The sequence below is a fragment of the Durotheca rogersii genome (assembly GCF_024521655.1).
Source record: "Durotheca rogersii strain YMJ 92031201 chromosome Unknown GGS23scaffold_1, whole genome shotgun sequence".
Taxonomy (NCBI): domain Eukaryota; kingdom Fungi; phylum Ascomycota; class Sordariomycetes; order Xylariales; family Xylariaceae; genus Durotheca; species Durotheca rogersii.
In genome coordinates this window covers 700,840-724,573 of record NW_026251232.1, presented here as the reverse complement: position 1 = coordinate 724,573, position 23,734 = coordinate 700,840, and the positions used below count along the sequence as shown (strand labels likewise).

At 56.3% G+C, this 23,734-nt stretch overlaps 9 protein-coding genes across 9 annotated transcripts; 4 read left to right on the top strand and 5 right to left on the bottom strand.

The window, feature by feature from the left end:
- The first annotated feature begins 1,655 nt into the window (after positions 1–1,655).
- Positions 1,656–4,609, top strand: GGS23DRAFT_8474 (YL1-domain-containing protein). Its single transcript, XM_051521338.1, has 2 exons — positions 1,656–3,827; positions 3,894–4,609. The coding sequence occupies exons 1-2, from the start codon at positions 1,802–1,804 to the stop codon at positions 4,571–4,573; spliced, it is 2,706 nt and encodes a 901-aa protein (XP_051376751.1). The 5' UTR covers positions 1,656–1,801; the 3' UTR covers positions 4,574–4,609.
- Positions 4,282–5,871, bottom strand: GGS23DRAFT_8465 (uncharacterized protein). The gene is made up of 4 exons (XM_051521336.1): positions 5,855–5,871; positions 5,491–5,773; positions 4,945–5,263; positions 4,282–4,858 (listed from the first exon to the last, which is right to left on the bottom strand). Exons 3-4 carry the CDS (start codon positions 5,201–5,203, stop codon positions 4,710–4,712), a joined length of 408 nt encoding a protein of 135 aa, XP_051376750.1. The 5' UTR covers positions 5,204–5,263; positions 5,491–5,773; positions 5,855–5,871; the 3' UTR covers positions 4,282–4,709.
- A 140-nt stretch (positions 5,872–6,011) lies between these two features.
- Positions 6,012–9,110, top strand: GGS23DRAFT_543754 (PINIT domain-containing protein). The gene is made up of 5 exons (XM_051514864.1): positions 6,012–6,814; positions 6,927–7,241; positions 7,309–7,622; positions 7,686–7,788; positions 7,845–9,110. Exons 1-5 carry the CDS (start codon positions 6,676–6,678, stop codon positions 8,456–8,458), a joined length of 1,485 nt encoding a protein of 494 aa, XP_051376749.1. The 5' UTR covers positions 6,012–6,675; the 3' UTR covers positions 8,459–9,110.
- Positions 9,111–9,143: 33 nt separating this feature from the next.
- GGS23DRAFT_543753 (transport protein particle component) lies at positions 9,144–10,945 on the top strand. Its single transcript, XM_051514863.1, has 3 exons — positions 9,144–10,127; positions 10,331–10,538; positions 10,686–10,945. Exons 1-3 carry the CDS (start codon positions 9,790–9,792, stop codon positions 10,833–10,835), a joined length of 696 nt encoding a protein of 231 aa, XP_051376748.1. The 5' UTR covers positions 9,144–9,789; the 3' UTR covers positions 10,836–10,945.
- Positions 10,946–11,817: 872 nt separating this feature from the next.
- Positions 11,818–13,182, bottom strand: GGS23DRAFT_591839 (malate dehydrogenase; the record flags this gene model as incomplete). Its single annotated transcript, XM_051517791.1, has 7 exons — positions 11,818–11,958; positions 12,009–12,153; positions 12,206–12,668; positions 12,734–12,821; positions 12,881–12,991; positions 13,067–13,098; positions 13,170–13,182. 7 exons carry the CDS (start codon positions 13,180–13,182, stop codon positions 11,818–11,820), a joined length of 993 nt encoding a protein of 330 aa, XP_051376747.1.
- A 2,156-nt stretch (positions 13,183–15,338) lies between these two features.
- Positions 15,339–16,175, bottom strand: GGS23DRAFT_591838 (60S ribosomal protein L28; the record flags this gene model as incomplete). Its single annotated transcript, XM_051517790.1, has 5 exons — positions 15,339–15,516; positions 15,637–15,761; positions 15,834–15,857; positions 15,936–16,030; positions 16,121–16,175. 5 exons carry the CDS (start codon positions 16,173–16,175, stop codon positions 15,339–15,341), a joined length of 477 nt encoding a protein of 158 aa, XP_051376746.1.
- Positions 16,176–17,005: 830 nt separating this feature from the next.
- GGS23DRAFT_8284 (protein precursor) lies at positions 17,006–17,584 on the top strand. The gene has a single exon (XM_051521318.1). The coding sequence runs from the start codon at positions 17,137–17,139 to the stop codon at positions 17,521–17,523; it is 387 nt and encodes a 128-aa protein (XP_051376745.1). The 5' UTR covers positions 17,006–17,136; the 3' UTR covers positions 17,524–17,584.
- Positions 17,585–18,866: 1,282 nt separating this feature from the next.
- GGS23DRAFT_8204 (C-5 sterol desaturase) lies at positions 18,867–20,157 on the bottom strand. Its single transcript, XM_051521308.1, has 2 exons — positions 19,805–20,157; positions 18,867–19,741 (listed from the first exon to the last, which is right to left on the bottom strand). Exons 1-2 carry the CDS (start codon positions 20,050–20,052, stop codon positions 18,955–18,957), a joined length of 1,035 nt encoding a protein of 344 aa, XP_051376744.1. The 5' UTR covers positions 20,053–20,157; the 3' UTR covers positions 18,867–18,954.
- A 1,825-nt stretch (positions 20,158–21,982) lies between these two features.
- Positions 21,983–23,189, bottom strand: GGS23DRAFT_8141 (uncharacterized protein). The gene is made up of 3 exons (XM_051521304.1): positions 22,784–23,189; positions 22,607–22,726; positions 21,983–22,547 (listed from the first exon to the last, which is right to left on the bottom strand). Exons 1-3 carry the CDS (start codon positions 23,037–23,039, stop codon positions 22,120–22,122), a joined length of 804 nt encoding a protein of 267 aa, XP_051376743.1. The 5' UTR covers positions 23,040–23,189; the 3' UTR covers positions 21,983–22,119.
- Positions 23,190–23,734: the final 545 nt, after the last annotated feature.

Genomic DNA, 23,734 nt, shown 5'->3' with positions numbered 1-23,734 from the left:
CTACTGGTGACCTTCTTCCTTTCTTCTCTCTCGCTCTCTCTCTCATTCCTATATGGGTATGTTATATGCATGTGTGTGCGTGCTTTGTCTTAGTACTTGAAAACTCTTCTATCATTTTCGTCAACATAGCTTCGGCGATTGACCCCCTCCAGATTACGAAACCCCAACCCCTACCCCGTCCGGCGTACTATCCAGTCTGCCCGGTTGACATGTCTACACGTGGGAGTGGGCACGGAGAGCTGCGGAGGTGGAAAGAATGATGAAGTATGGGATGATAATATCTTACGACTCGAGCCCACCTGCCACCTAGCATATAAAACAGGACGCTATTATCGTCGGGGAGCTTGTGTAAGTAGGTCCGGGCACCGGTCTGGGGCCATAAGCTGACCGACTTCTCGTCTCTGTCCAGCTCTCGCTCGGGTCCCGATAAACAGGGCCGTCTACTATGGGGCCCGACACGTTCCGACGGGTCCTAGGGGCGTGTAATACCTGCTGGATCCGGATTGCATGCAGTTGGGCAGCAAGATTCATGCAGTGGGAATTCTGTTCTCACATTCCAATTTCCTCCGCGAGGGCGCCGAGGAAGCGTGGCCGGCCCTCTGAACCCCCCTACTCATTCGACGGGGTGTGTCGAGCTGATGATGTTATCGACATGGACATGCGGGTATGCAATGCATGTAAGGCCGAGGTAGCCGCTCGGGCTTGTATGGACTCGCCGCCGCTGCATGTTAACCTTGATATTGTGCTGTCAGCAACTGGGGCCACCGGGTTGGGGCAATTGATGAATGAGACACCCTTTTTTTGTGCGATGGCCGCCGGAGCCTATACTTTATGGCTGGGGCATATAACAGGGCGCAGGCGTCGTCGACGTGTTTTCCCGGCTGCCAAGTTAGGGATTCCGACGGGGGGTTCGTGGTCGTGTTGACATTAGACTGACCGTACTGATCGTACGCCTGGGCTGGGTTGACAAATGCGAGGACCCCACGACTGCCTCCATTCGCCGGAAATGTCGGCCACGGTTCTGGAGGTCTGAAGTAGGAGAGCCCAATCTAAACGTCAATTCCCTGCGATGTCTCAACGGCCAAGCTATCGTCGCCTTTAACTGGATTGTGTGGTAGTAAGAGATTTCCGGCTTGTTACTGGCGGGCCGAGTTTCTGTAATTCAAACGGATGCTAATACATCTGTAACGGTAAGTAACAAAATGGGTGTGTATTGAATGTAAGTTTCTAGAGGACGTGTTTTGCCAGATTGTCCAGGGGACTTGAACTGATGCTAGGTAATAATCAGGGACTATTAAAGGTAAAGCAATCAACTGTCAACTGTCAACCGTGTATTATATAGATATACCCACTTCAATAACATGAATGCATATATCGCGAATACATTTATATAGAGGTATAACGAGTGAAAAATATACGTTGGACAATGATTCTTCTATACACACACCTTGTATATATATATCTAACCCGTTCTGAGATAAGCAAATATGCAGCATACGATCTGCCATAATAGAATCTTGGACAATTGCATAGACTAATGACGTCCTTACAGGCACTCCGACCTTAATTTTGTTTTCTTTCCCTACAACCTGATAAGACTCGGACTAGGTCTGACGAATACAAAGGCCAACCGTACCATTTTCACCCTTGGTATGACCTATGGGCATTTTTTCCGCTGACATTCCGGCGCATCACCATCCAGCCTTCAACACCTGTCTCGAGATGCCGACAGTCATTACCTATTATCGGTGCCGAATTTAATGACATGAACGGGCTTGTCAACTGAAGGTGTCCACTAGAGATGGCAACCCGGAGGGACGAGCGACGCGCGACAACAACTCAAGCTGAACCCGATCCCAGCAACACCGACTTGAGCAGCAGCGAAGATGGCCACTCAGGCGATGAGGATGCCTCTCCGTCAGTGGAGTGGCTAGTGACGGGGCGAGCCAAACGATCCACCGCTGGCAATCGCATGAAGTCTATGATTGCTGCCGAAGAACCCGATGACGACCTCGAGCTCCTCTTTGCCGAAGATGAAGACGATGCCGGTTTCACTGATGCGGGGGATGATGCCTCCGACGTACATATGGACTCGTCGTCTGACGACGAGGACGCGCAAGAAAATGCCGACGAATTGGATGGCGAAAAGGAGCTGGAGAAACAGGCGCGCGAAAGCCGGCAGGCTGCGCGGAAGAGAAAAGCTCAAGAGGCCATCCCCATGAAATTCCGCAAGAAGGTCAAGATTGCTCCCGAGCCGAACCCGAGGCCCAAGAAGAAATCGGAAAGGATTAGCTGGCTGCCGTCACCAGCCGACATGCCAACGCGCGCCTCGAAGCGAGAAACCACCATGCTTAGTAAAGAGCAATTGCACCAACAAATGATCGAGCGCGAGGTCAAACGTCTCAAGCAGGTCGAGGCTATGGAAAAGAAGGCTAAGAAGATGGAAGCGCTGAAGAAGCCGCCCATGACACAGGCCCAGAGGCTCGCCGAGGCTGCCATCGTCGAGAAGAAGAATGCCAAGAGCTTGAATCACTGGGAGGAGGCTGAGAAGCAACGGGAAGAGGAACGAAAGGCCAAATTGGCTGCCTTGAATAACCGGACCCTCAACGGTCCCGTGATCACCTTCTGGAGCGGAGTCGGGGAGTGGGTGGATGGCAAGCTGAAGCACATCGGCAAAATTGTCACGATCGAAGAGAAGCCGGTCAGAAAGAAGCGAGCTTCCGTCGTCGAGCAAGAAATGACGGGGGAATCTACCAGCAAAGAGGGGGTCGTGTCCGAAGAGCCCGCGCAATCTGCAGTAGGCGAGCCCGCCGACGACGAGCCAGCGGCGGCACTGGCGCCGACAGCAACTGGGACGCAGGGGCCTAGAGGAAATCGGTCTGATGACCGGGTTGCACCTGCGACTGAGGCTGTCAAGGATGCAGCTGAAAGTGAGAAGTCCGCCCCCATGACGCACACTATGGCCACCTTAGCTCCTCTACCACCGCCGACGCCGCTGCCACAACCACCATCATCATCCCAAGAGACAATCGACACGCATCTTACCGCACCATCTCCGGCTCCAATTGCAGCTCCAAATGTCGCTCCGGTTTCGATTCCGAGCGCAGTTTCGAGTGCTGCGCCACGGCATGAGGTGCCGATCTTAAACCAACCGAATCCCCAGACACAAGAGAGGAAGGCCACCGAAACGATGCTCCCAGAGGCGAAACCGCCGAGCATGCTTCCTCCGACGACAGTCGGCTATACTACAAGCATGTTTGCTCTTCCCTCGCAACCGCCACTTATGAAGCCTCCAGAGCTGAAACCGCCCTCGAGTAGTTTCTTGGCCCCTCCAGCCGGAATTACTCAGGGTGGGCTTTCTATGCCTATGATCGGTTATCATACTATGTCTAACATGAACAAGCCTTTGGCTGTTCTAGCACCCCCTAATACTGGGCAGAGGCAATCGCCTCTATCCATGCCCCAGGCAGGATCTATGCCTCAGATAGGAGCTTCTGCCCCCTCTTCCGCTCCCCCTTCCGCTCCCCCCTCTGCGTCGCCGCCGCCTCCTTCCATCCAACCCATAGCAAAACCGCCGTCCGCCGAGACACCTACCCAAACTCCCCGACGTGCGTCAACAAAGCCCCCTCTGAGTGCTAGCAAGCCTACCAAGGTTAATGCCCAGCGGCAGCAGGCTAAGGAGTCCCCGCCTCCTCCGCCGTCGCCTCCTGCTAATGGTAAAGCCACGCGGAACTGCATCATCCTCCGGAATTTCAATGAGAATGCGGTGAAGGAAAAGGCCGTACAGAACCAGATTCTGTTCGGCAAGGATATGGCAAAGCTCCCTAGTAAGCCGACTCACCACCCGCATCAGTCAACCATCTAGATTCGGCCACTAACCGATAATAATCCAGAGCCGACACCGGCACCTCGATGTGTTATCACTAACCACCCAGCGCGCTATCGGGATCCCAAGACCGGGCTCCCCTATTATAATGCGCACGCATTCCAGGAGATCCGGAAGGTAGAGCGGGGTGAGTATAAATGGAGTCGACTGATAGAGGCGTGGGTGGGGAGCGGCTCGTATGCAGCGAGAGGGGTGCCGGCTCGGTTCTTGGACCCCAGCGCGCCAGGACCGCCGAAGGCGGAAACGAAGCCTTCGGAAGATCCCCCAAGTGATATGCCTGCTCCAGAGCCGAACCAGGGGGTCATAGGAGCCGCACCGGCAACACCGGTAACAATGACAGTGCCGGTGACACCAAAGGGAAAGCCTACATCCTTGGATCTAGCACCTCCTACGCCGACCGCTACTACTATAGTAGATTTACCTCCACCTCCAACTCTAACTTCATCCTTCGTACCAGTGGCCGCGCCGACATCAATCCCCACGTCAGCACCGGCGTCAGCACCGGCGCTCGCATCAGTTGCCACCCCGGCTCCGGCGCCGACTATCCCCGCACAGGGGGAGGCGCGGGCCCCGGAAACGACACCAGTTTTAACAGCGCCTTCAGACCCGGCCCCGGCTACCACCTTAGCCCTGGCGACCCCAGCTGCGGCAACGAGTACATCAGCGATCACAGCAGGGGATCAATAGGAGCGCGTGGCATCGCCACGCTGGGTATCATTTTAAGACTAAGATTAGACCTAGATGAACCACCAAATATAACTAAACGCCGAACACCGTATTGCCCCGGGCCCCGATCTTCCTTTGGATCGTGTATGATCCGTCACTATTTCTTGGAGTGGCGCCTCTTAGTCTTATTCTTGTCGCCAAACTTGGGGAAGACAATGCTGCTCCGTTTCCGGCGCTTCTCGACGCGCTTCTTGCCGCTGCCGCGCTTCGTCGACGTGGGCTTAGCACCGTCGATATCCATCGCTGCTGTGACGAAGAGAAGGAGTCAGCCGGCGGAACTGGCACTGCCGCATAGCGTCCCGCGACTCTGCGGGACGCGGTGATTTGCTTACTGTCATCATTGGCGCCTTCTGCCGCTGCCGTCGCCGCCGTAGCAACAGCAGCAGGGGTATCCTCGTCCATCTTGGTCCCGTCGTCGACGATACCTAATCCACGGGTCGCTTCCGGCGGCGGGGGCTTCGGCTGGGCGGCGAGCTCGAGCAGCCTCGCCGAGAGGCGCTCGGCGCGGGCGGACTCGACGGGGCCGAAGACCTTGGCCTTGAGGCGCTGGTTGTTCGTCTTGCGCGAGCTCGCGCGCGCGCTCTTCGCCATGGCTGGCTTGCTCTGCGGCGTCGGGCGGGGGCTGCCGTGCGAGAGGGAGACGGATGCTGGCTGCCCGAGGCGGGGTTGGTTAGTTCCTGCGAGAGAATAGAAGGCCGGGGCCGTTCGCCAGGGGCAGTCGGGCCAATGCGTGCGATGGAGAGAGATTAGGCAGGTAAGTTCGTGCTTGGGCGCGGGGGAGACGGGACGATGAGGTTTCCGCGCGAGTTACCACAGGAAACGAGAAAGCAAAAGAGAAAGGGAGAAGACTCGATGCATATGACGATGACGGAACTTACGGGAGCCTGTGCGGAGGGAGATTTGGGAGTGTGGGATAGTTGCTAGAAAAATTGCCGGATGAGATGAGGAAATTGATTTTTCCCCGTCTCTAAATGTTAGCAGGTTCCCTTAGAGGTACAGCACGTTGCGCTCCAGGTAGGTACCTAGGCAGTGGGCGGGGGGGTTTGTGGGCAAATCGGAGTCTCGGTGGTGTAGATCCCGCATAAGGTACCTAAATGTTATACCACCAGACGGCAGCGTAGGTAGGTACCTAAGGTACCTACACCTGCTGCCTCAGGTACCCTAACTTATCTGTATGAGACACCTAAGGTCTTGCACTCTACCTACCTTAGGAGGTACGCAGGTAGGTAGGTACCTACCTACGTAACTGTAATGGTAGGCGGGCATTACATAATCCGCATGTGTACCTGTAAGATACTGGCCCTATAAGGCAGGCGGTGTCGTCGTCTCTTTTCTTTTTTTGGCCGGGTGAAATCTAGCCAGGATTTTGAGGCCTGCGCGTGCCAGCCTACCAGGGATCACGACTCTTCATATAATACCTCCACAGGTAGCTCATGCACGTCTTTTCTCCATCAGCCGCATTGCATCTCTCAGACCTAACTTGTTAGGCGTGTTTCCCTCTCCTTTTTACTTATCACCCCCTCCCCTTCTTCTTCTTCTCACCAGGAAACACCGCGGTAGCCTTCGTTAGCCCCGGGGATCCTGCCCTCCAGAGGCTCCCGGTCCCGATACCTCCGTCAGCCGCCAACCCACCGGTTCCCAGACGCCAGGCTATCCAGCAGCGAAGCTAGCCAGCTACGCAAAGCGAACCTAGCTACGTCGCCGGCCGACCTCACGGCTGCTCGCCGTCGCGCGAGCTCGCTCATCGACTAGGCGGCGCCCGGCGTCTCGCCCAATCGGCGGGCAGGTCACACGCCAGCATACCAGGCAGTCTCGACGTGGGACACGCCTGCCTCGCCTCTCTCCCTCCAGCAATCACGCCTGCCAACACACAACCATACGCCGGCAGCCTGGCCGCCTGGCAGGAACCACCGTCAGCCATCTCGATAGCGCGCCTTCCTCTCGCGTCGGCACCTGTGCGTATCGTTCCTGCCTGCACGGGTCTGCACGGGTTGGGTCCTTCCCCATGAGCGGCCTCGCCCGGATTGCGCGCGACTTCCCCGGCCGGTGGCAAGACCCGAACCATGAATTCCAATTCCGACATCCGATCGCTCGAGCGAATCCTCTCGACCCTCCTCAACAAGCAGCTCCAGCAGATCTGCGCCGCCCACCTGTTGAAGACGAGCGGGGTCAAGGCCGACCTACAGAACCGGATCAAGAATGGTACGCGTGTTCCGCTCTGCCGTCGTCGAGTCCCATCTCTCTCTCCCTCTCCCTCTCTACGTCTTCTTCGAAGCCCGCCCGTGAATCTCGTAGCTAACTTGTGCGCGTCCAGCGTTGGCTGAAAAGCAGCACTCGGAGCCTTACAGTTATGGTGCGCTCCGGCACACCATCCTAAGCATCCGCGGCGGACAGCCGCCACAGTCGAGCCAGAATATCCCCTTTTCCAACATGGCGCCGGCCCCGGGCACAGCCAGCCAGTCTCAGACCCAGATCAGTCGAGACAAGGCGAGTAGATCCTTCACCATCTCCGCTACCCCTACGCCCTATCAGAATGAAAACGGATACGACTACGACCAACACCCCCTATTCAAGCAAACTCCCTTCTACAAGGCCCAGTTCCAGATCGGCCAGGTTCATCGGTGCGATGGTAAGGCACCCTAGCTTTCGAGTGCCCGTCAAGCGATAATTGGATCGGGCTGACTGTTGGCCTGCAGTTATGAACAGCCACCGGAATTCGGTTAAGATTACGTTTAAGTCGGGCGATTTTCGTCATTCGTTGTCGAATTGGCCGCTAGAGCCGTCGAGGCGGCTTATGCTTTTCTGCGGGACAGCGCTACAAGGCCCTCAGGATGTCCAGTTTCCCCACCAATCCGAGCTGAAGGTGAATGGGGAGGATGTAAAGGCCAATTTGCGAGGTCTCAAGAACAAACCGGGGACAACGCTCCCCGTCGACATTACGAGCTACACGCGCCTCAAACAGGTCAGCTACGAGAACAGCATTGATTTCACATACGCTCTCACCACCAAGGTAAGTAGAGCTACAGGCGCCGCCTATGAGAGCAGTTCCCGACCTAACGGCATTGGAAAACAGACATTCTACCTGGCACTATTTGTCGTTGAGATGACGTCAATCGATGACCTCGTAACGAAGATCAAGGCCAAGATGATCCCAAAGGCCTCGGTCGTCAGGGAAAGTACGACGAGAATCCTCCCATATCACCCCGCCACCGTCGTGCTAATCTGCGTCTAGTGGCCAAGAAAGCCAACGACCCGGACGTCGTAGCGACCTCGCAGGTTCTCTCTCTCCTGTGTCCATTGAGCTATACGAGGTTGAGGGTTCCCTGTCGGTCGGCAACCTGCAGCCACATCCAGTGTTTTGACGCGAACTCGTACCTACAGCTCCAGGAACAAGCGCCGACCTGGCTTTGCCCCATCTGCCATAAAAATGCGCCCTTCGATACCTTAGCCGTTGACGAATACGTCCTCGATATCCTAGAACACACGTCGGATTCGAAGACCCAGGTCACCATCGAACCGGACGGCCAATGGAGGAAGACGGAGCGAGCCGATTCGAGCCAGTCGCGGTCTGGTAACAGTACCAAGATAGACGACGACGACGATCTCTCGATCGTTTCCCACGGCATTCACACCAGCACACCGCTAAGCCGATCAATACCCAGCGGCGGAGCACCCAGCGGAGGATACCAAGGCACGCCGAGCGCATCGAGATCGGGGAGCAACAAGCGGTCGGCCGAAGTCATCGACCTCACACTTAGTAGCGATGAGGATGACGAGCCCATCATCCGTCCCCTGAAGCGCCAGAACCGAGGGCTATCCGCCAGTCTAGGCAGCAGCGATTACTAGACGATCAGGGAGAGTATCTACGGCGGGATGATGCCTCGAAGCGACGACATCTGGTGGGAGATGAGCAACCTCGACGGCCAAACCAGCGCCAGGTAGCCAGCCATTCGCGCGGTATATCTCTCGGCCGGTTCCGTTTTGGATGATGGGAGATGCCATGTAGACCTGGAAACAGTCCGGAGTAATTCGATCTCGGTTCTCGGATCTCTTGTACATAAAATTTGGGAGGGTATCCTTGTACGCATATGGACACAACGGAGTAGGGGGAGTGTTAGCCTTGGCGTTCTAAAGGGAGGGGAATACCCTCTGTTTTGCTAGGAAAAGACGGATAAGATGGGGACCGCCTGATTAGATTTAGCAGACCCCTTTCGCGGTCTTGCTTCTGCAGTACGATCAAAATGGCACGGTTACATAACGGCGGCTCGCGGCATCGTTACGGCGGAAGCAACCGAGGGTTTGTTACAGAAGTTGGAACTGTAAGCCTTCGACAATAAAGCCGCCCCCTTCCCCCCCTTTTCTCCTATTATCTTGGGAGGCATCTATACGTACATATATGAGTACGTTGCGAGGAATGGACCCACCCTTTAGTACTTATCGTATGTATGCATTTATGGGGGTACTCGATAGCTTAATAAATTGGCTTAGCCCTTCATGATCCTTAGCCCCACTATGGAATCCTCAGCCGTACCAAGGCGAGATCCATTCCCCAGGTTTGTCTGAGCTACCGCAACCGACCGTACCGTGAAGCGACAAAGAGGTTCCGCCCCACGACGACCCTTCGCTTACACAACCCCGCCGCACATTCGACGACCGAGCGAACGAAAAGGACGAAGCCAGATATACCCACTCACCCGCCTCTCTACTCTATCTACCTACCAGACGAACAATTCGGGAGCTCGCTGGCCCGCGTGCCGCCAATCGGGGCCTCTCCCCCCCGTCCCTCTAATGCGCCCATAGTAGAGGAAACATACGTCGTCTTCAGGCTCGTAACGATCCGCCATCGCCGCACCAACGGTCCCCACAAGCTACCAGCGGGGGCGCACTGGCAGTAGGTAGCCAGCCGTCCGAGAGAACCCCAGAGCACCGGCTCCTCCGCTTTAAAATAGGGAGAGAAACAGAGAGAAAGAGAGAGAGAGAGAGAGAGAAAGGGAAACGACACGAGCACACACCAGGACGGTTTCGAGAGGGCGGCCTAAGACGCGGCGGGACGAGCGACGCAGCTAGCTGCCACGGGGAGAACGAGAGGGGGAGCGAGACCATCGAAGGGGACAGAGAAGAGAAAGAGAGAAGAAGAAGAGGGGGGGGGAGAGAAGAGAAGAGAAGAGAGGGTCAAGATGTCGTTCGACCAGCCCATGCCGCCCTTCAACGCGTCGGACCCGAGCGCCACCTTCCTGAGCACGTCGTGCCTCGACTTCCTGATGATCGAGCTGGTGCCGATGGCGTACCGCGTCGCCAACGAGCTCGACGCGCCTCCGTCGTCTCCCGCGCCCGCGCCCGCGTCTTCTTCCGCCTCCGACCCGCCGCCGCCGTCCTCCGCCGCCGCCGTCGTCCTGTCGCCGCCCCCCGACGGCAGCGGGGAGCCGCGCAAGCTGGACGAGGACGAGGAGCGCGACGCCGTCTTCTTCCGCCTCGAGGCGCTGGGGTACCGCGTGGGGCTCGGCCTCGTGGAGCGGTGCGTGCTTTCTCTCTGCCTTCCTGTCCTGTCCTGTCCTGTCCTCCCTTCCCTTCCCTTCCCCTCCCCTCCCCCTCCCCGTCTACCGTCCCGTCATCCTACCCGAGCAGCAGACAGAAAGAAACCCCCCCGCCGCCGCCTTTTCCCCCCTACTCCCCCGGAGAAGCAGCCTGACTAACGGCCTTCTCCCCCCCCCCTGCTAGCTTCTCCCGCGACCGGCCGCGCTTCAACGACGCGCTCGACGCCATCAAGTTCGTCTGCAAGGACCTGTGGATGCTCGTGTTCAAGAAGCAGGTCGACAACCTCAAGACGAACCACCGCGGCGTCTACGTCCTGACCGACAACGCCTTCCGGCCGCTGTCGCGCATGAGCACCGACGCGGGCGGGCACGCCGTCGCCCGGGCGCAGCCCGTGAGTAGTTTTTTTTTTTTCTTTCTTTTTCTTCTTCCCTCTCTTTTCTTCTCCCCCCCCAAGCCCCCCCCCCCTTTTTTTTTCCTTCTTCCTCGCAGACAACACATTTCGACAAGGAAACCCCCGGGAATGTCTGACTCGCCACAGTTCCTCTGGTTCCCCTGCGGCGTCGTCCGCGGCGCCCTCGCCGCCATGGGCATCGCCGCCACCGTCCAGGCCGAGACCAGCGAGCTCCCCGGCGCCGTCTTCCAGATCAAGACCGCCCCCGCCAAGCCGCCGCCGCCGTCGTCGCAGTGATCGGCACATGCACACACACACGCACACACACACACATATATATAGATTCTTTTTTTTTTCAAAAAAAAAAGATTTAATAATTGCGATTCGTCACCAACGACGGTGGCGACGACAGAATCAGCGAATTCTGTCTGTCCTCGCACCCGACCAGCTCGCCCGTAGCGAGAGGGAGGGCAGTGGGAAAGAGCCGGGACCAGCATCACTCTGCCGAGATCGGTGGGGCGCTGGCGGCGGCGGCGGCGGTGGTGGTTATGGGACGAAATCGCGTCCAACCGTACATAGGCGCGGCCTAGAGATTCGGTATAAACAAAGAAAAAAGGGGGGCAGAGGGAAGGGACCCCGTTGCGTTATGGCAGCAAGCGCAAGCAAAGAATTTAGAGGGAGAGGAAACAGCGTTGGGGGGGACAGGAGTAAAGGAAGAAGAAGGGCGCTTGGTTACCCGAGATATCTACCACTGGTCCCCAAAGATGACGACGATCACGACTTTCTTTTTCGGCATTCGGTTCTATAGAAGTTGTCCGATGCCTGCCTATCTGTCTGCTCCGCCTGCCCGTTTGCTTCCTTAATATGTACCCTCTAATCGCGCCCCCGTCGTCGGTGGAGAGACCTTCGCAGCCCGGACTTCATTAAAGCTTCCAACGCGACAACTCTCTCTAGGTGATCCAGCGGCTTGCCTATTCTTATACCATACCAGCGTTATCCGACGATGTTTCGCTCCCCATACGCTACGACGAGCGAGAGTGTAGTCGGTGTTTATGGGTGGGAGGCGGGTGGGTTGATCAAATCACTCTTACAACCTAAGCCGAGATATAAGTATCAGTCACTTTGACCTGAATTGTTACCGAGATTGTCTCGTTGTCTATACACCGCACTCATTCGCGGGCCGAGCGTTTCGTAACCGGACACACCACGTCATAGCCAGGCTAGAGAATCTCCCGCACATGCCAGACAATTTTCTCCCAGGGGTGAATCAAGGGGGTAGTTACTTTTGAGGGGGGTTGTGAGCAAAGCTGATGCCCTTCTCGATGTTGCCCTTGAGGCCCTGTACGGCGGCGTCCACTAGCGACTTCTCTTTCTCGGTAATGCCAGCCAGGGGGTTGAGGGCCTTCTCGACACCGTGGGGCTATCAGGTTGTTAGCATTCTCGTCGCCGAATCTCCCAAGGATTACTTACTCCGAGCTCAACCGGAACAGAGAAGAAGTCTAGGCCAGTCGCCTTGGCGACCTCGTCGCCACCCGGGACTCCAGGGAGGTAGACGAAGCTGGGCTCAACAAGCCCTTTCTCGCCCTTGGCGGCCCTCAAGACCTTCTCGGCGAAGCTAGGAGATCGTTAATTTAACCGTGGTTGTGTCAGGGGAGGATAGACCCTACCGGAATCCAGCGTAAGCCATGGACAAGGTGGCGGAACCGGCGCCGTCCTTGGCCTTGACGACCTCGTCACCGCCGAACTGTACGCGGTTGACAAGAGCATCGTATTTGTCATCTGGGATCGTTACGCTAGGGCTGACTTTGCTGAAGAGGGGGACGATAGTCTCGCCAGAGTGACCGCCGATAACGGGGACAGTCAGCTCGGAACCGGTCTTCTGGCCGCCGATCTCAGCGACAAAGGTCTCAGCGCGGACAATGTCGAGGGTGGTGACACCGAACAGCTTCTGGGCGTTAAAGACGCCCTTAGCCTTCAGAACTTCGGCGGCGATAGGGACAGTCGAGTTGACCGGGTTGGATATGACCAGTATGTAGGCCTTAGGAGCCACCTCGGCGGCGATTTCGATCAGGCCCTTAACGATGCCAGCGTTGATGTTGAAGAGATCGTCACGACTCATACCGGGCTTGCCTGCAAATTACACCACGTGAGTTGCTTGTCCTCCCAACACTCTCGGACGACATCGGAAGACAAACGGGGAATGCCGGCAGGGATGACGATGATATCGGCATCCTTCAGGGCGGTCTTGCCGCCATCGTCCTTGGGCAGGTAGCCCGTGACTTTCTATCCAGTGTGTCAGAAGTCACATCGCCACTGTTAGGAGGACAGGCAGGTTTGCTCACGGCAGTTGAGGAGATGTGGGAAAGGTCGGTGGCGACACCTGGGGTGTTGACGACATCGTAGAGGGAAAGCTCGTCAACGAGGGGGGATAGCTTTAGAAGAAGGGAGAGGGGCTATCGACAGTGGCACAAGTATCAGCTTCGACATCTTCGTTCTTGTTTTCGGTGGATATCTCTCTTTAGACAAACCTGGCCGATACCGCCCGAGGCGCCAGCAACAACTATGGCCTCGTCAGCATTACGAGCTTTTTAAACAGGCAGGGTCGAGCTCGAGGCAACAGAGTTAACTTACCAGCCTTGACCATGGTTGCGGTTTAATTAGTGGTGTTGGGTGATCCTTCGATTGAGAGGTTATCTGAGGGGAACTAAGAAGGTCTAGAGGTCAGTGCTGATCGACGACGGGGGACTGTAGGTAGGAGAGGGAGCAGCTTGTGCATGGAGAGAGAGCTAAGCAGGCCAGAGCCGAGCGATATACCGCTCGAGGGCACCCTCAGAGGCAAGGTTTGGGGGTGGGTAACAAACCTTCGAAGAATATGCCGTCGTTGGCGACGTGTTTCAAGTCGGCGTGGTCAAGAAACGGACTTCGCAGGGACTGATAAGTGAAAAGGAATGGATGATGAGAAGGAATGGGATGGACGGGAGAGGTTGAGTGAGGTTTTGTCGACGTTGAGGGGGGCGGGGCAGCGTTGATGTTGCTACGACCTCGTCCCGGAAACCCACACCAGCTTTGTTCAAAGCGGGTTGGTGCTGGCGGGGTCGACGTGAAATCCCCCGCAGGTACCTGCCAAGTAGATGCTACCAGCTACGTAATATTGCGAGTTCCTAGAGGCGGCTACCTCCAGGCAAACACGTGGATGGCCCGCGGATGTGCGGCGACGTTAGGGAGGAGGTAGATATGTAGGTAGTACCTGTCGTCGACCTGCTAGGTACCTACACGACTCGACGAATACTTTAGGGAAGTGCCTGGTCCTACCTACCTAGGTACTTAACTACCTACTACCTTCTAGGTAGAGGGGCGATACTGCGCTTACCTAACCCGCCTAGGTCTGCCCGGGGACCAACTGCGTCAATTAGAGGGGGGACATGCTAATAGGAGGTACCGTATGTAGGTAGGGACTGATTCTGTGCCCTCAACACCGGGGACAGGGGGACCTGATAGTGGGAGACTTGCCTACCTACCTACCTATAGAGGAGGTAGATAGATACCTAGGTAGGTCAGGAGAGGTAGTTCGTCAACACCCCGGGTCAGTATATCCAATGACGGCGCCTGCATTAGAAGCGATCCATCTTATCCGCCCTCGCCGTCACATGCATCCAGGCAAGAGGTATCCATAACTGCCGGAGGTACCTGTCCAAGTACCACGGCATGCTTTTGCTTAGGCACCTCCTACCTTCTTCCCTCCCTACACCCCTCGATAGGGACTTGCCTAGGTACATCGCTGGTTCAGATGTGCAGTTTGGAGAAGCCGGCATGCCCTTGATGCTATAAGCAGGGGGTATGGAGGCAGCTTACATAAACACCACAGAGGGGTGTGTCCCTTAGGTAGGTATATACATTATTTCCCGCTATGCCTCGGCGTTTTCTGGCATGCCTTCGCTCACCCAGAACCCAACACCGGACGGGCTCCGTCCACCCACTTCTACGGGCCGTCTCCAGCTAGCCCGAGGTTAAACCATACCTGGCATATGCCTACACATTCCAGAGCACGTACGGGTGAGCCTTGGTACTCGCAACGATCCATTGCGCCGTATGGATCGCACTACCTATGTTATGGCCTGGCTACATATATCCGTTCCCGAGGTCCGCGCCTCGGGATCGGGCAAGTTCGGACGCGCTACCCGCCTACGCGCTACGAGCCGACAGCGACCCCTCCAATCCTAAGTAAGCTCTCCGGGTAACGGTGACACCTACGCAAATTACACGCGCCTCCGAGGGGAAAAGCAGGAAGAAAATCGCTCGGCCGCTGGCAATCCGTATGGGAGGTACGCCTCGGATCGGAGCTTCGTCTTACCTACAAATATGCCCTCGTACCGTGCGGTATTAGCATTACGCGTATGCCTCACACGGAGTTTCTGGACCCTATGAGAGATCGCTCTCTCGATCCGCATGCCCTCTTCCAAGAGACGAGTTATGTGGTCAAAGATAAGACCTAGGCCGCCCAGGGGGGATAGGAGACAGACGGAACTTTGTTTTCACGTTTTTTTCCCTCCTTCGTACGCACAATATCCCCTAACGCATGCCGGCGAACATGGTGTACGTACTGGCTCGCTGGAGGGGTGCTAAAAACTATATGCACACAATATATGCCTTGTTCGCCGGCCGACCTTATCTATTTTTGCGAAGCCACCTTTACCCGGCGAGGGCCTCTCTCCCTTCTGACCTTCTTCCCTTGCCAATAGATAGCCGACACCCTGGCTGCGCTTATTATTCCGGTAGGTAGATGTGAGGGGGGAGGGGGCTTCACGACTCCCCGGCGGCGGCGGCCTTCTTCGCCTTCGCGCCTCGGAGCTTCGGCTCCGGAGTCGGCTTGGGGTCCTTCTGGGACCGGCGGACGGCGGAGACGCGAGCGACGGCAGCCTCACGTAGGTCGGGTCGGTAGCCGGACTTGGCCGTCTTGTTGGCTACGGACTTGTAGATCCTACGACATCGGGGCAGCGCGTGGTGTTAGCGAGTTGCACTCCTCCTCCCTCTAATATCCCACAAGATGGGATATAGGCATGTCGCATATTCAAATTCAAGGTATTTAGGGGGAACTGACTTTCGTGTGGTCTGGCCGCCGTTATGGGTAGTTGTGATCGAGGACTTGGCAGGTTGGTGGGCCGCCGACTGCTTCTTGCTGATGATCTTGACACCGCCCTTCTCTGCGAACTGGACACCGATAGCCTAGAGCTCTGAGTATGAGTCTGGTTGGTCCTGCTAGAGATCGGAGCTGCCATGGCATCGATATGCCCATACCTTGTTGTTTACGAACCCAGCATACTAGGTTGAGGTCAGCGAATGGTTCAGTTTCTTTTCCTCTTTCCGATCGAAACCTGGTGGGGACGTAGCCATGCTCACCTTGCGGCTGTTCTTGTTGGTCAGGTTCAGGGGATCGCGCGAGAACTGGATACCGCCAGACTCCTTTCTCTTAACGAGGTAGGAGTTGTTGTCTCCTGTATATATCACCAAGCCGTCAGCCTACCCCCCCTCTTCTCGTATCTGTCCCGGGTAGTTGTGTCGCCGTGCTCGGGTCGAGAACTCACGGACAATCTCCCAGATGAGGTCTGCGGGGACCTGGGTGCTCGTTGCGGTGGCCATTTTGTTTAGGTACGGGGTGGGTATTTTGAAGTCGTTCGTCGGTTCGATCGATCGCTCGTCGGGATGGTATAAGGTAGATGGCACACACACACACACTTTATCGCGAAAATGACGATTTCGAAAAAAGCCCACTGTGCAAATGCCCGGGTGTGGGAGTCGCTTAACAGGCCGAATCAGGACTAGCGTTGGAATGGTTCCCCGTGGTGCGGACAGTTGGGAAAGTCTTGGCGTACCCCGTTTGACTACTACAACCGGTTATCTGCAAGCTCGTATGAAAGTGGCGCAGACTGGACCCGCCGAATTCCCATATGCACATACCACGTGTCGCCCTATCGTACCCAGGATGAGGTACTGCCTTAGCGTACTCGTAGAATGGCGTCGTCAGCTCTGGTAGGGAGTGCTTGGCTGGCTGGAGAGAGAGACTTTATGATTCTATCCGTCATCTCTCGCACTCCTGCGCCCTCGCCTCCCTCTCTTTACACCCTCTCAAACTCCGCCCGTCTTGTCTGCCTCTCCAAGAAGGCCATCCGTCTCTTCCGATGGCCTGATTCTATTTGTACTGCCTACGTATTCTCTTTCAGCTATCACCACTGCACCTTTTCTTTCCCTCGCACACTACGCCCGCACACATCCACGCACTCTTATCCATTTCGCTATTTTTTGTTCTATTTGATTTTATTTTGTCTACTGCGAGAATAGTCCTCTTGCATTCTCTTGACCGTCCTATTTGCGACTACGATCATTGCCTAACGTTCCCTCGAAACCCAATCCTCCCGCCCGGCAATCGACCACAATCCACCTAGTTGACTTGCCCCAGAGAGATATCCCGTCATTATCTCGCAACGAAACTCTACACCACCTACGCCCACTTCAACCACCCCACCCTTCACAAATCGCCCGAGGAACCCGCGAAATCGCTAGCGCTCGCGACAGCGCAAGAACCGATAAGAACAAAAAGAAAATGGGATACCTCCTCTACTCGTTGACCTTCGCGGTCCTTGTCGTCGGCACGATCCTCTACCTGACGCGGAACACGTGGTTAGCGTTCCTGCCCTTCCAGTCGCGACAATACCTACACCTCGGCGGCTCCGGCAGCTCGTCCTCCTTCGCCGGCGACATCGAGGCCGGCCTGTCGAGCAACACCTTCGACCTCGGCGCCAACGTCGAGGCGGGCGACGGCCGCGCCGGGCTCGACGACGCCGCCAAGGCCCAGATCCTCGCCATCATGAAGAAGCGCCGCATGCGCTTCGACCAGGCCCGCCGCGTCTACATGGAGCAGTACTTCAGCGCCAACGGCGTCGCCGCCGACGGCCGGCCCAAGGACCCCAAGTTCGTCAGCTTCTCGTGAGCGCGAGAGCGCGCGAGCGGGGGCCGGCTGGAGATCAGACGAGAAAGAAGAAGACGAGGGGGGAGGAGGGACGGGGCGCGCGATAGGTAATGGCGTATGTGCACCTACATGCGCGTGTGCGATCACCGGTATTTAAACCGTAGGTATAAAAGGGAGAACCTCCGGGCTAGTCGCGCTAGCGAGAGAAGGGGCCGGGGCCCCGATGGGGAGGCAGTGTGAGAGCAGCAACTCGACACCAACGAACAGAACCGCGGGCGGTTGACAGACGGACAACACGGATAGGCGGGCGGGCGGACGACGGGCCGGCCGATCGACATGTACTCTGCGCGACCAGCAAGTCGCATATTGCCTTTTTTTTTCTGTCTCTTTTTTTCAAGCAAAGCATCATCTCGCGGGCGTTTTAATAGGGGGGCAGGGGGCGGACCGCTTTCATCGAGGCAGCCGCTGGCGCTGGCGGTATTATTTATCATCGTCTCGCGACGGAGGGAGGCACGCGCGGTCAAGCCTCGTGCGCCACGGCTCACAAACATATAAACAGCGCGGCTCGAGACGCCGGAGAGCAATCGCCGTCGTCGGACGTGCTACTGCCATAGGAAGGGCGGGTGAGGGGAGGGCCGCTGGTAATGGAGTGCTGCAAATCTACCTACCATACAAACATATCCGCGACATTCCCCCGTTTTTCCACATCTGAATACAGAAAAGGGTCTATCTCCCGACTTGTGGGCGTAGTTCTACAAAGTGATCGCTCTCCAGCTAGATACTTACACCCTGGCCCACTGGTAGGACTGTTCTTGCATATCCGCGGCCGTGTCTCAGCTTGTGACCAGTCTCTGGCACGTATAAGCGACCCCGCCCCCTGACCCGTCAGCCGCGGACCCTCCAGATCACTTTCCGTCGTCAGCGCGATGGTATTAGATTGTATTTGCGGTCATTAGTTAATGTAGTTACTTTGTGTCTATCTCGCCTATCTCCAGGTAACGAAAGGACCACGCATTCTGGAGAAGAGACGCAGAGAAGCCGAGTCTCGGCTCCTTTGCCTCTTCACCCCCCTCTCCTCTCTTCCTTTCCGTCCACGAGGTCAACTCGGCTTTGGGCGGGGAGGCGGGATGCATATGCAAGTCATCCCGCCGCCCCCTTTTTTTTTTCGCAAGAAATAGTAGCGGGAATCATCCTAAACGCCGGGTTTCCTGATCTCGTCATCGCTTGCCGACGGCAACCCTTCCGCCCCCACACCCTGCCTGCTGCCCGTACATAACTGGCATCGTATTATTACTATTAAGCGGTCTACCCATTTCACATGTAATTCCCTTTTGCGCCGTCCGCAACGCATTTAGTTGCGATCATGTCTGCCTTTTCATCCGTCATCCGTCGTACGCGTGTAGCGGGGGTTTGGGGAAAGGAAAATCAAGCGACGCAAGACGCCGAGTGCGTTTAATTGTTTTTCTTAGACACGGGGGCCTCGTATGCGCGGTCGTCCTCGCCCTCGACCTCCTCGACCATCTTCTCCATCTCCTTGACCTGCAGCTTCCACTGGGCCTCGCTCATCTTCTTCTCCTTCAGGAAGAGATCGGGGTCGGGCTTGCGGTAGCTCCGGCCGAGCCTGTCCCAGAAGGTGGTGTACTGGCCGTAGTTGTAGTTGAAGTAGAGGTGGTGCATGGTGTGGCAGGCGGCGCCGTTGATGACGGCGCTCTCGGCGACATACTCGCCGTCGTGGATCATGATGGTCCAGAAGTTGACGAAGATGAAGAGCCCGACGGACGCGAACTTGTTCAGCGGGAACAGCATCGGGAACAGGTGGTAGGGGAAGGACTGCAGGAAGCCGTCGACGGGGTGGAAGGCGTGCGAGGCGTAGGGCGTGGGCATGATCCACTTGTGGTGCGGCTTGTGCAGGTGCTTGTAGATCAAGGGATGGTGCAGCCCTCGGTGAACCAGGTAGATCAGGGCATCCGTGAACAGGATGAAGAAGGGGTACTGCAGGATTTCGTACGTCGGACCGGGCCCAGCGGCAGGCGTGTCGTAGAGCTTAGTCCAGCCGCGGACCTCGAGCACCCAGAACGGGGTGGTCAGAGCCGACATGCCGGGCAAAGCCCTGTTCGCTTGCTTGATCTCGAGCCACATCTGATTCTTCAGATACTTGGGGTGCTTGGTGGTTTTCTTATCAAAGACGAAGACGTAGGACAGCGTGGCAAAGACGAAGTACAGGATGAAGCCGAAGATCCTAGCGAATACTATGTCAGCACAACCGCGTGGGCGATCCTCGCTCGGACGCGCAGCGACTTACCAGGTGAGCAAGAACAAGGTGATGGTCTGACGGTATATGTTATCCCGGTCCCAGACGCTCATGTAGGCATATTTGCTGGGCTCGAAGCTGAAGTAAGGGTTCGCAGTCTTGAACTTCCATGACGACGACACCCGCTCGGAGGAGTTGGCGAGGTTCGGAATGTCAAGACCAACAGGGTTCGCCGGCAAGGCCAAAGCGTAGAGATAGTCGGTCACGAAGGTATCCGTGAGCTCGAGGACGACATCCATCTTGAACCAAACAGAGTGCGACAGGGCCGGGGAGCGCACGATAGAGGGAGAAGATTGAAAGGGAAAACAAAGACAAGAACGGGTCGGGAGGTGGGTGGGTTGGGTGTTATGTAGGTGAAGGAGGGAAGGGGTGTATAGGAGGGAGAACAGAAGGGATGTAAATAACTCAGGGCGACAGTCGCGGTACTGCCCGGTGTGCGTTGGGAAAAAGATGCAGGACAGGGTCCAGGTAGGTATATGCAATTTCACTGCGTGTCTATCGATAAGTTTTTTTTTTCCTTCTTTTCTTCTTTTCCTTTTCCTTAGCTGGGGTTTGAGCTTCGGACTCGGAGCTAAGACATGTATGGGTCGGGGATCCCCTTTTTTTTTTCTTCCCTTCCAACCTACTTATGGAGCAAGGAAGACCTGGGGGAGACGAGATGGGCGGAGCTTGATAAAGAGAGTGATGAAGAGTAGACCCGTGCGAGATACCACGTCCCGGTTCCCAATGCCTCGAAGCGCATAGACGGGTAGAGCAGCTACAGGGAAGGGAGGATAGCTCGAGAAGAAAGAGGGAGAAAACATGCTGAGCAACGCTACGCCGTTCGGCTTTTTATTCTATGCTGTGTCGAACCACGGCGAGGCGGCGTCGACCCATCGCCCGGGAGAGCCGGGGTTGAGAATGGGAACAGTAGGAGATTGACATCCGGCGCGCAATGGCTTGACCTGACCTGGTTCTGCTTCGACGGACGGTAAAGAAATAGGGGTTCCCTATTGCGGCGACGATGACGATGTACTCATATGCACGACGTCGGGTGCGGTACCTAACGCGTGTAGGTAACCTACCTTAGGTTAGGTACCTTTGGTTAGGTAGGCTGGGAACCGCTAGAGGCCATGCAGGCGGGCTGCAGTAGCTGCGCCGGCCAAGACAGCAGTGCTGTTGGGGCCGAAGCAAGCTGATTCGCCAATCATCGCCATGACACCACCTGGGATCTCACACATCCGGCTCTCCAAACGCTGTGGATGCCTCCGTCTGAAAAAGCGGTAATATGGCAACGATAAACCGTCTTCTGTTCCGCGCCGTGCGTCGATTTCTTCTCGTCTGGCTCGCCTCGACTGCGCAAGCTGCCAATGAGGCAATGAGCAGCCATCCGCTAGGCCTGGTTGGGGGGGTAGGACTGACGTGCACGGGTGAGACATGCCTGCAAATCGGCTCATCCAGCTCGATCTGATAAGGCCGATATGACAGCCAACTCCACCTTTCATTCCGCGCCGATCCGCCCTGGCCCTGTCCGTCTCTCGTATTCGTATTCAGCGCCTGGCCGCACGTGGAGCCGAACGCTGGCCTCTGCCTTTTTTTTTTTCGCCACGGAGAAACCCCGGGGTGCCTGTCGCGAGCTGATTCGATAAGCTGCCTATGCACTGCGTGTACGTGTATGGTATTTGCATTTCCTCAGGAGGTCGGTCGCTCTCGATTCGTGCCCGAGGTACGCATGCCAACCAACCAACCAGCCCGGAGCAGGCGGCGCGAGATACCTGCCTCCTCATAGACTCCTATGCTAGAGGTATACTCATATATTGTAGGTACAAGAAACACATCGGAAAATGCAGGCGCGCACATTCTTCCGCATTGGGCGAACCCGAGTCGCACATAATACACCTATATAGCTACCTTGGTTATGTAGGTATTATATCGAGGTAGGTCGGTCGGTCGTCGGTTGGCTTTCACGTCTATGAGGACCTAGATACCTTTTACCTACATCCCTTAGGTACCTAGGTAGGTAGATGCCTCTACGTATTACAAGTTGACCCATGGGCTCGTTGAATCACCCACTCGTCTAACACCTACCCTGCTCGTCATCGTGCCGATTATCGGACAACCTTCTACCCCCATCTCTGCGCGAGCTGCCGGCAGCCAATACTCTCGGACGGTCTTGTCTGCTCTGCCTCACATCTCCGGCTTTACGTGTATAGGTATAAATCCCAAATCTTGGATAGAGCCATTTCTTGCTATTCCTTCTTTATATATATCTCTCTCTCCATGTGGCGATGGTACAAATCACAAATACCCGTCAATCCCGTCGCCCGTCAATGCTCCGGTTCGTCCGGTCCCCGCGGCACTATGTGGTCGATGGCCCACCTGCGGATGCTGTCGAAGTTGCGGCACGTGTGCGGCGTGCTGTAGTTCGGCCACGGGTCGCCGTCGTTGAAGGGAAAGGTAAAGCTGAAGACGCCGACGTCGGCCTGGCACATGACGAACTGCCGCAGCGCGTCGATGCAGTGGTTGAGGTGGCCCTGCAGATGCTCGGGCTGCGCAGAAGTATCGCCTCCCAACGGTGCGTAATGGTCCTTGTACACGTTCTGCCGTATGAGATTTAGGCAGTGCAGCTGGTGGAAGACTTCGAAGGCGACCCGATAGCCCGGCCTCCCGTCTCTCGGGTCGGTGATGGCGAGGGAAACGTCGGGATCCAGGCCTAATTTGAGCATCTCTTCGCGCGATATCATCGTGTCCCCAACTGGAGATCGGGTCAGTATTGTACTCAGGCACGGGTCGGATGTGCTTATTGGGACGTACTCGCTGATATTTCATCCCATGCCGCATCCACATCATCCCCCTTCCCGACGTAGGGGCCCTCCGCCTTCGGGGGCAGATCGAATTGTTGCGTCTCGTATTTGACCGCGCTGGCAGCAGGTGCTAGTCGCTCGGTTAGACGTTCTCTTATTTAGGGATTGCGGTTTCTGTTGAACATACACCACGCCGAGTACCTTCGCGTGTATTCTAGGTCCGTCATCCTCGAGGCCGTAGAGCAGAACGACAGCGCGAAGAACGTAAAAGAGATGGTAAGCAGGACGGCGTGGCATGCCCACACCCAATGCGGGCTCAGTCTCTGTAACCTCTCCGGCAAGCTCCTCAGACCTCTGCTCCCCTCCCACTTCTGTCCTGTCCCCTCTTCTCTCGCGAGGAAAGGCTCCTCCTCGAGAGCAGCGTCGCTGTAGGGCTTCGCCATGAGAAAAATAAAATTAATAATCGGGGCACGCCAGGCGCCAGGAACAAAAGATAAGAATATCACTAATGAAGGACGGAATCGGCCAAGAAGAGAAGTCAAAAAAGAGACTGGGCGATCCGAGAGAAGGGACAAACTCTCAGCCTTGTAGAATGCTGGGGGATATCGCTTAGAATTACTCGCAAGCCAGTACCCCTGAGAGCGATCTCTAACGCAGGGCCATTCCTGAGTGGGAACACAACAACCCACCACAGTGAAGGCGTCTCAGAAGGCCTTGACCTGTGTCATATTGCCGCCTCACTCATGGACCTAACTAGGCCCCTAGAAATGTGTGGGGGCCATTCTTGGACGCTGATGACACCAAGAGGTCTGGTTGCTACAGCTCCTCCGGGGGACATGAAACACCAGAATCCTCTACAAAGTCCGGCCGGCCGCCTAAGCAATCACTCACACGCTTGGGCCGGCAAAAATACGAATGCATCTTGCACATGTTAGTCGGCCAGCACTAGCTGACGAACTGGTTGAATCCCCGAATATATACCTACCTTAACGACTGCATAGGTTCGGTGGAGAGTTTTTTTTTTAATAACTTTCTAGTCAACGGAAAATGCACAAGATGAGCTGGGAGGTCAGGGGTAGTTGGGGTCGAGGTCGCGTTGTTTCATCAGTCTAGACTCGAAACAACTCATCACCGTTGC

Excerpts from the sequence above, each read along its gene's own strand:
- GGS23DRAFT_8474 (XM_051521338.1), top strand. The coding sequence starts at position 1,802 with ATGGCAACCCGGAGGGACGAGCGACGCGCGACAACAACTCAAGCTGAA. Across the intron at positions 3,828-3,893 it reads GGATATGGCAAAGCTCCCTA|AGCCGACACCGGCACCTCGA; the intron begins GTAAGCCGACTC and ends ATAATAATCCAG.
- GGS23DRAFT_8465 (XM_051521336.1), bottom strand. The coding sequence starts at position 5,203 with ATGGCGAAGAGCGCGCGCGCGAGCTCGCGCAAGACGAACAACCAGCGC. Across the intron at positions 4,859-4,944 it reads AGAAGGCGCCAATGATGACA|CAGCGATGGATATCGACGGT; the intron begins GTAAGCAAATCA and ends TCTTCGTCACAG.
- GGS23DRAFT_543754 (XM_051514864.1), top strand. The coding sequence starts at position 6,676 with ATGAATTCCAATTCCGACATCCGATCGCTCGAGCGAATCCTCTCGACC. Across the intron at positions 6,815-6,926 it reads ACAGAACCGGATCAAGAATG|CGTTGGCTGAAAAGCAGCAC; the intron begins GTACGCGTGTTC and ends GTGCGCGTCCAG. Across the intron at positions 7,623-7,685 it reads CATACGCTCTCACCACCAAG|ACATTCTACCTGGCACTATT; the intron begins GTAAGTAGAGCT and ends ATTGGAAAACAG.
- GGS23DRAFT_543753 (XM_051514863.1), top strand. The coding sequence starts at position 9,790 with ATGTCGTTCGACCAGCCCATGCCGCCCTTCAACGCGTCGGACCCGAGC. Across the intron at positions 10,128-10,330 it reads GGGCTCGGCCTCGTGGAGCG|CTTCTCCCGCGACCGGCCGC; the intron begins GTGCGTGCTTTC and ends CCCCCCTGCTAG. Across the intron at positions 10,539-10,685 it reads CCGTCGCCCGGGCGCAGCCC|TTCCTCTGGTTCCCCTGCGG; the intron begins GTGAGTAGTTTT and ends GACTCGCCACAG.
- GGS23DRAFT_8284 (XM_051521318.1), top strand. The coding sequence starts at position 17,137 with ATGGGATACCTCCTCTACTCGTTGACCTTCGCGGTCCTTGTCGTCGGC.
- GGS23DRAFT_8204 (XM_051521308.1), bottom strand. The coding sequence starts at position 20,052 with ATGGATGTCGTCCTCGAGCTCACGGATACCTTCGTGACCGACTATCTC. Across the intron at positions 19,742-19,804 it reads ACCTTGTTCTTGCTCACCTG|GATCTTCGGCTTCATCCTGT; the intron begins GTAAGTCGCTGC and ends AGTATTCGCTAG.
- GGS23DRAFT_8141 (XM_051521304.1), bottom strand. The coding sequence starts at position 23,039 with ATGGCGAAGCCCTACAGCGACGCTGCTCTCGAGGAGGAGCCTTTCCTC. Across the intron at positions 22,727-22,783 it reads GCGAAGGTACTCGGCGTGGT|CACCTGCTGCCAGCGCGGTC; the intron begins GTATGTTCAACA and ends CCGAGCGACTAG. Across the intron at positions 22,548-22,606 it reads ATGGGATGAAATATCAGCGA|TTGGGGACACGATGATATCG; the intron begins GTACGTCCCAAT and ends CCCGATCTCCAG.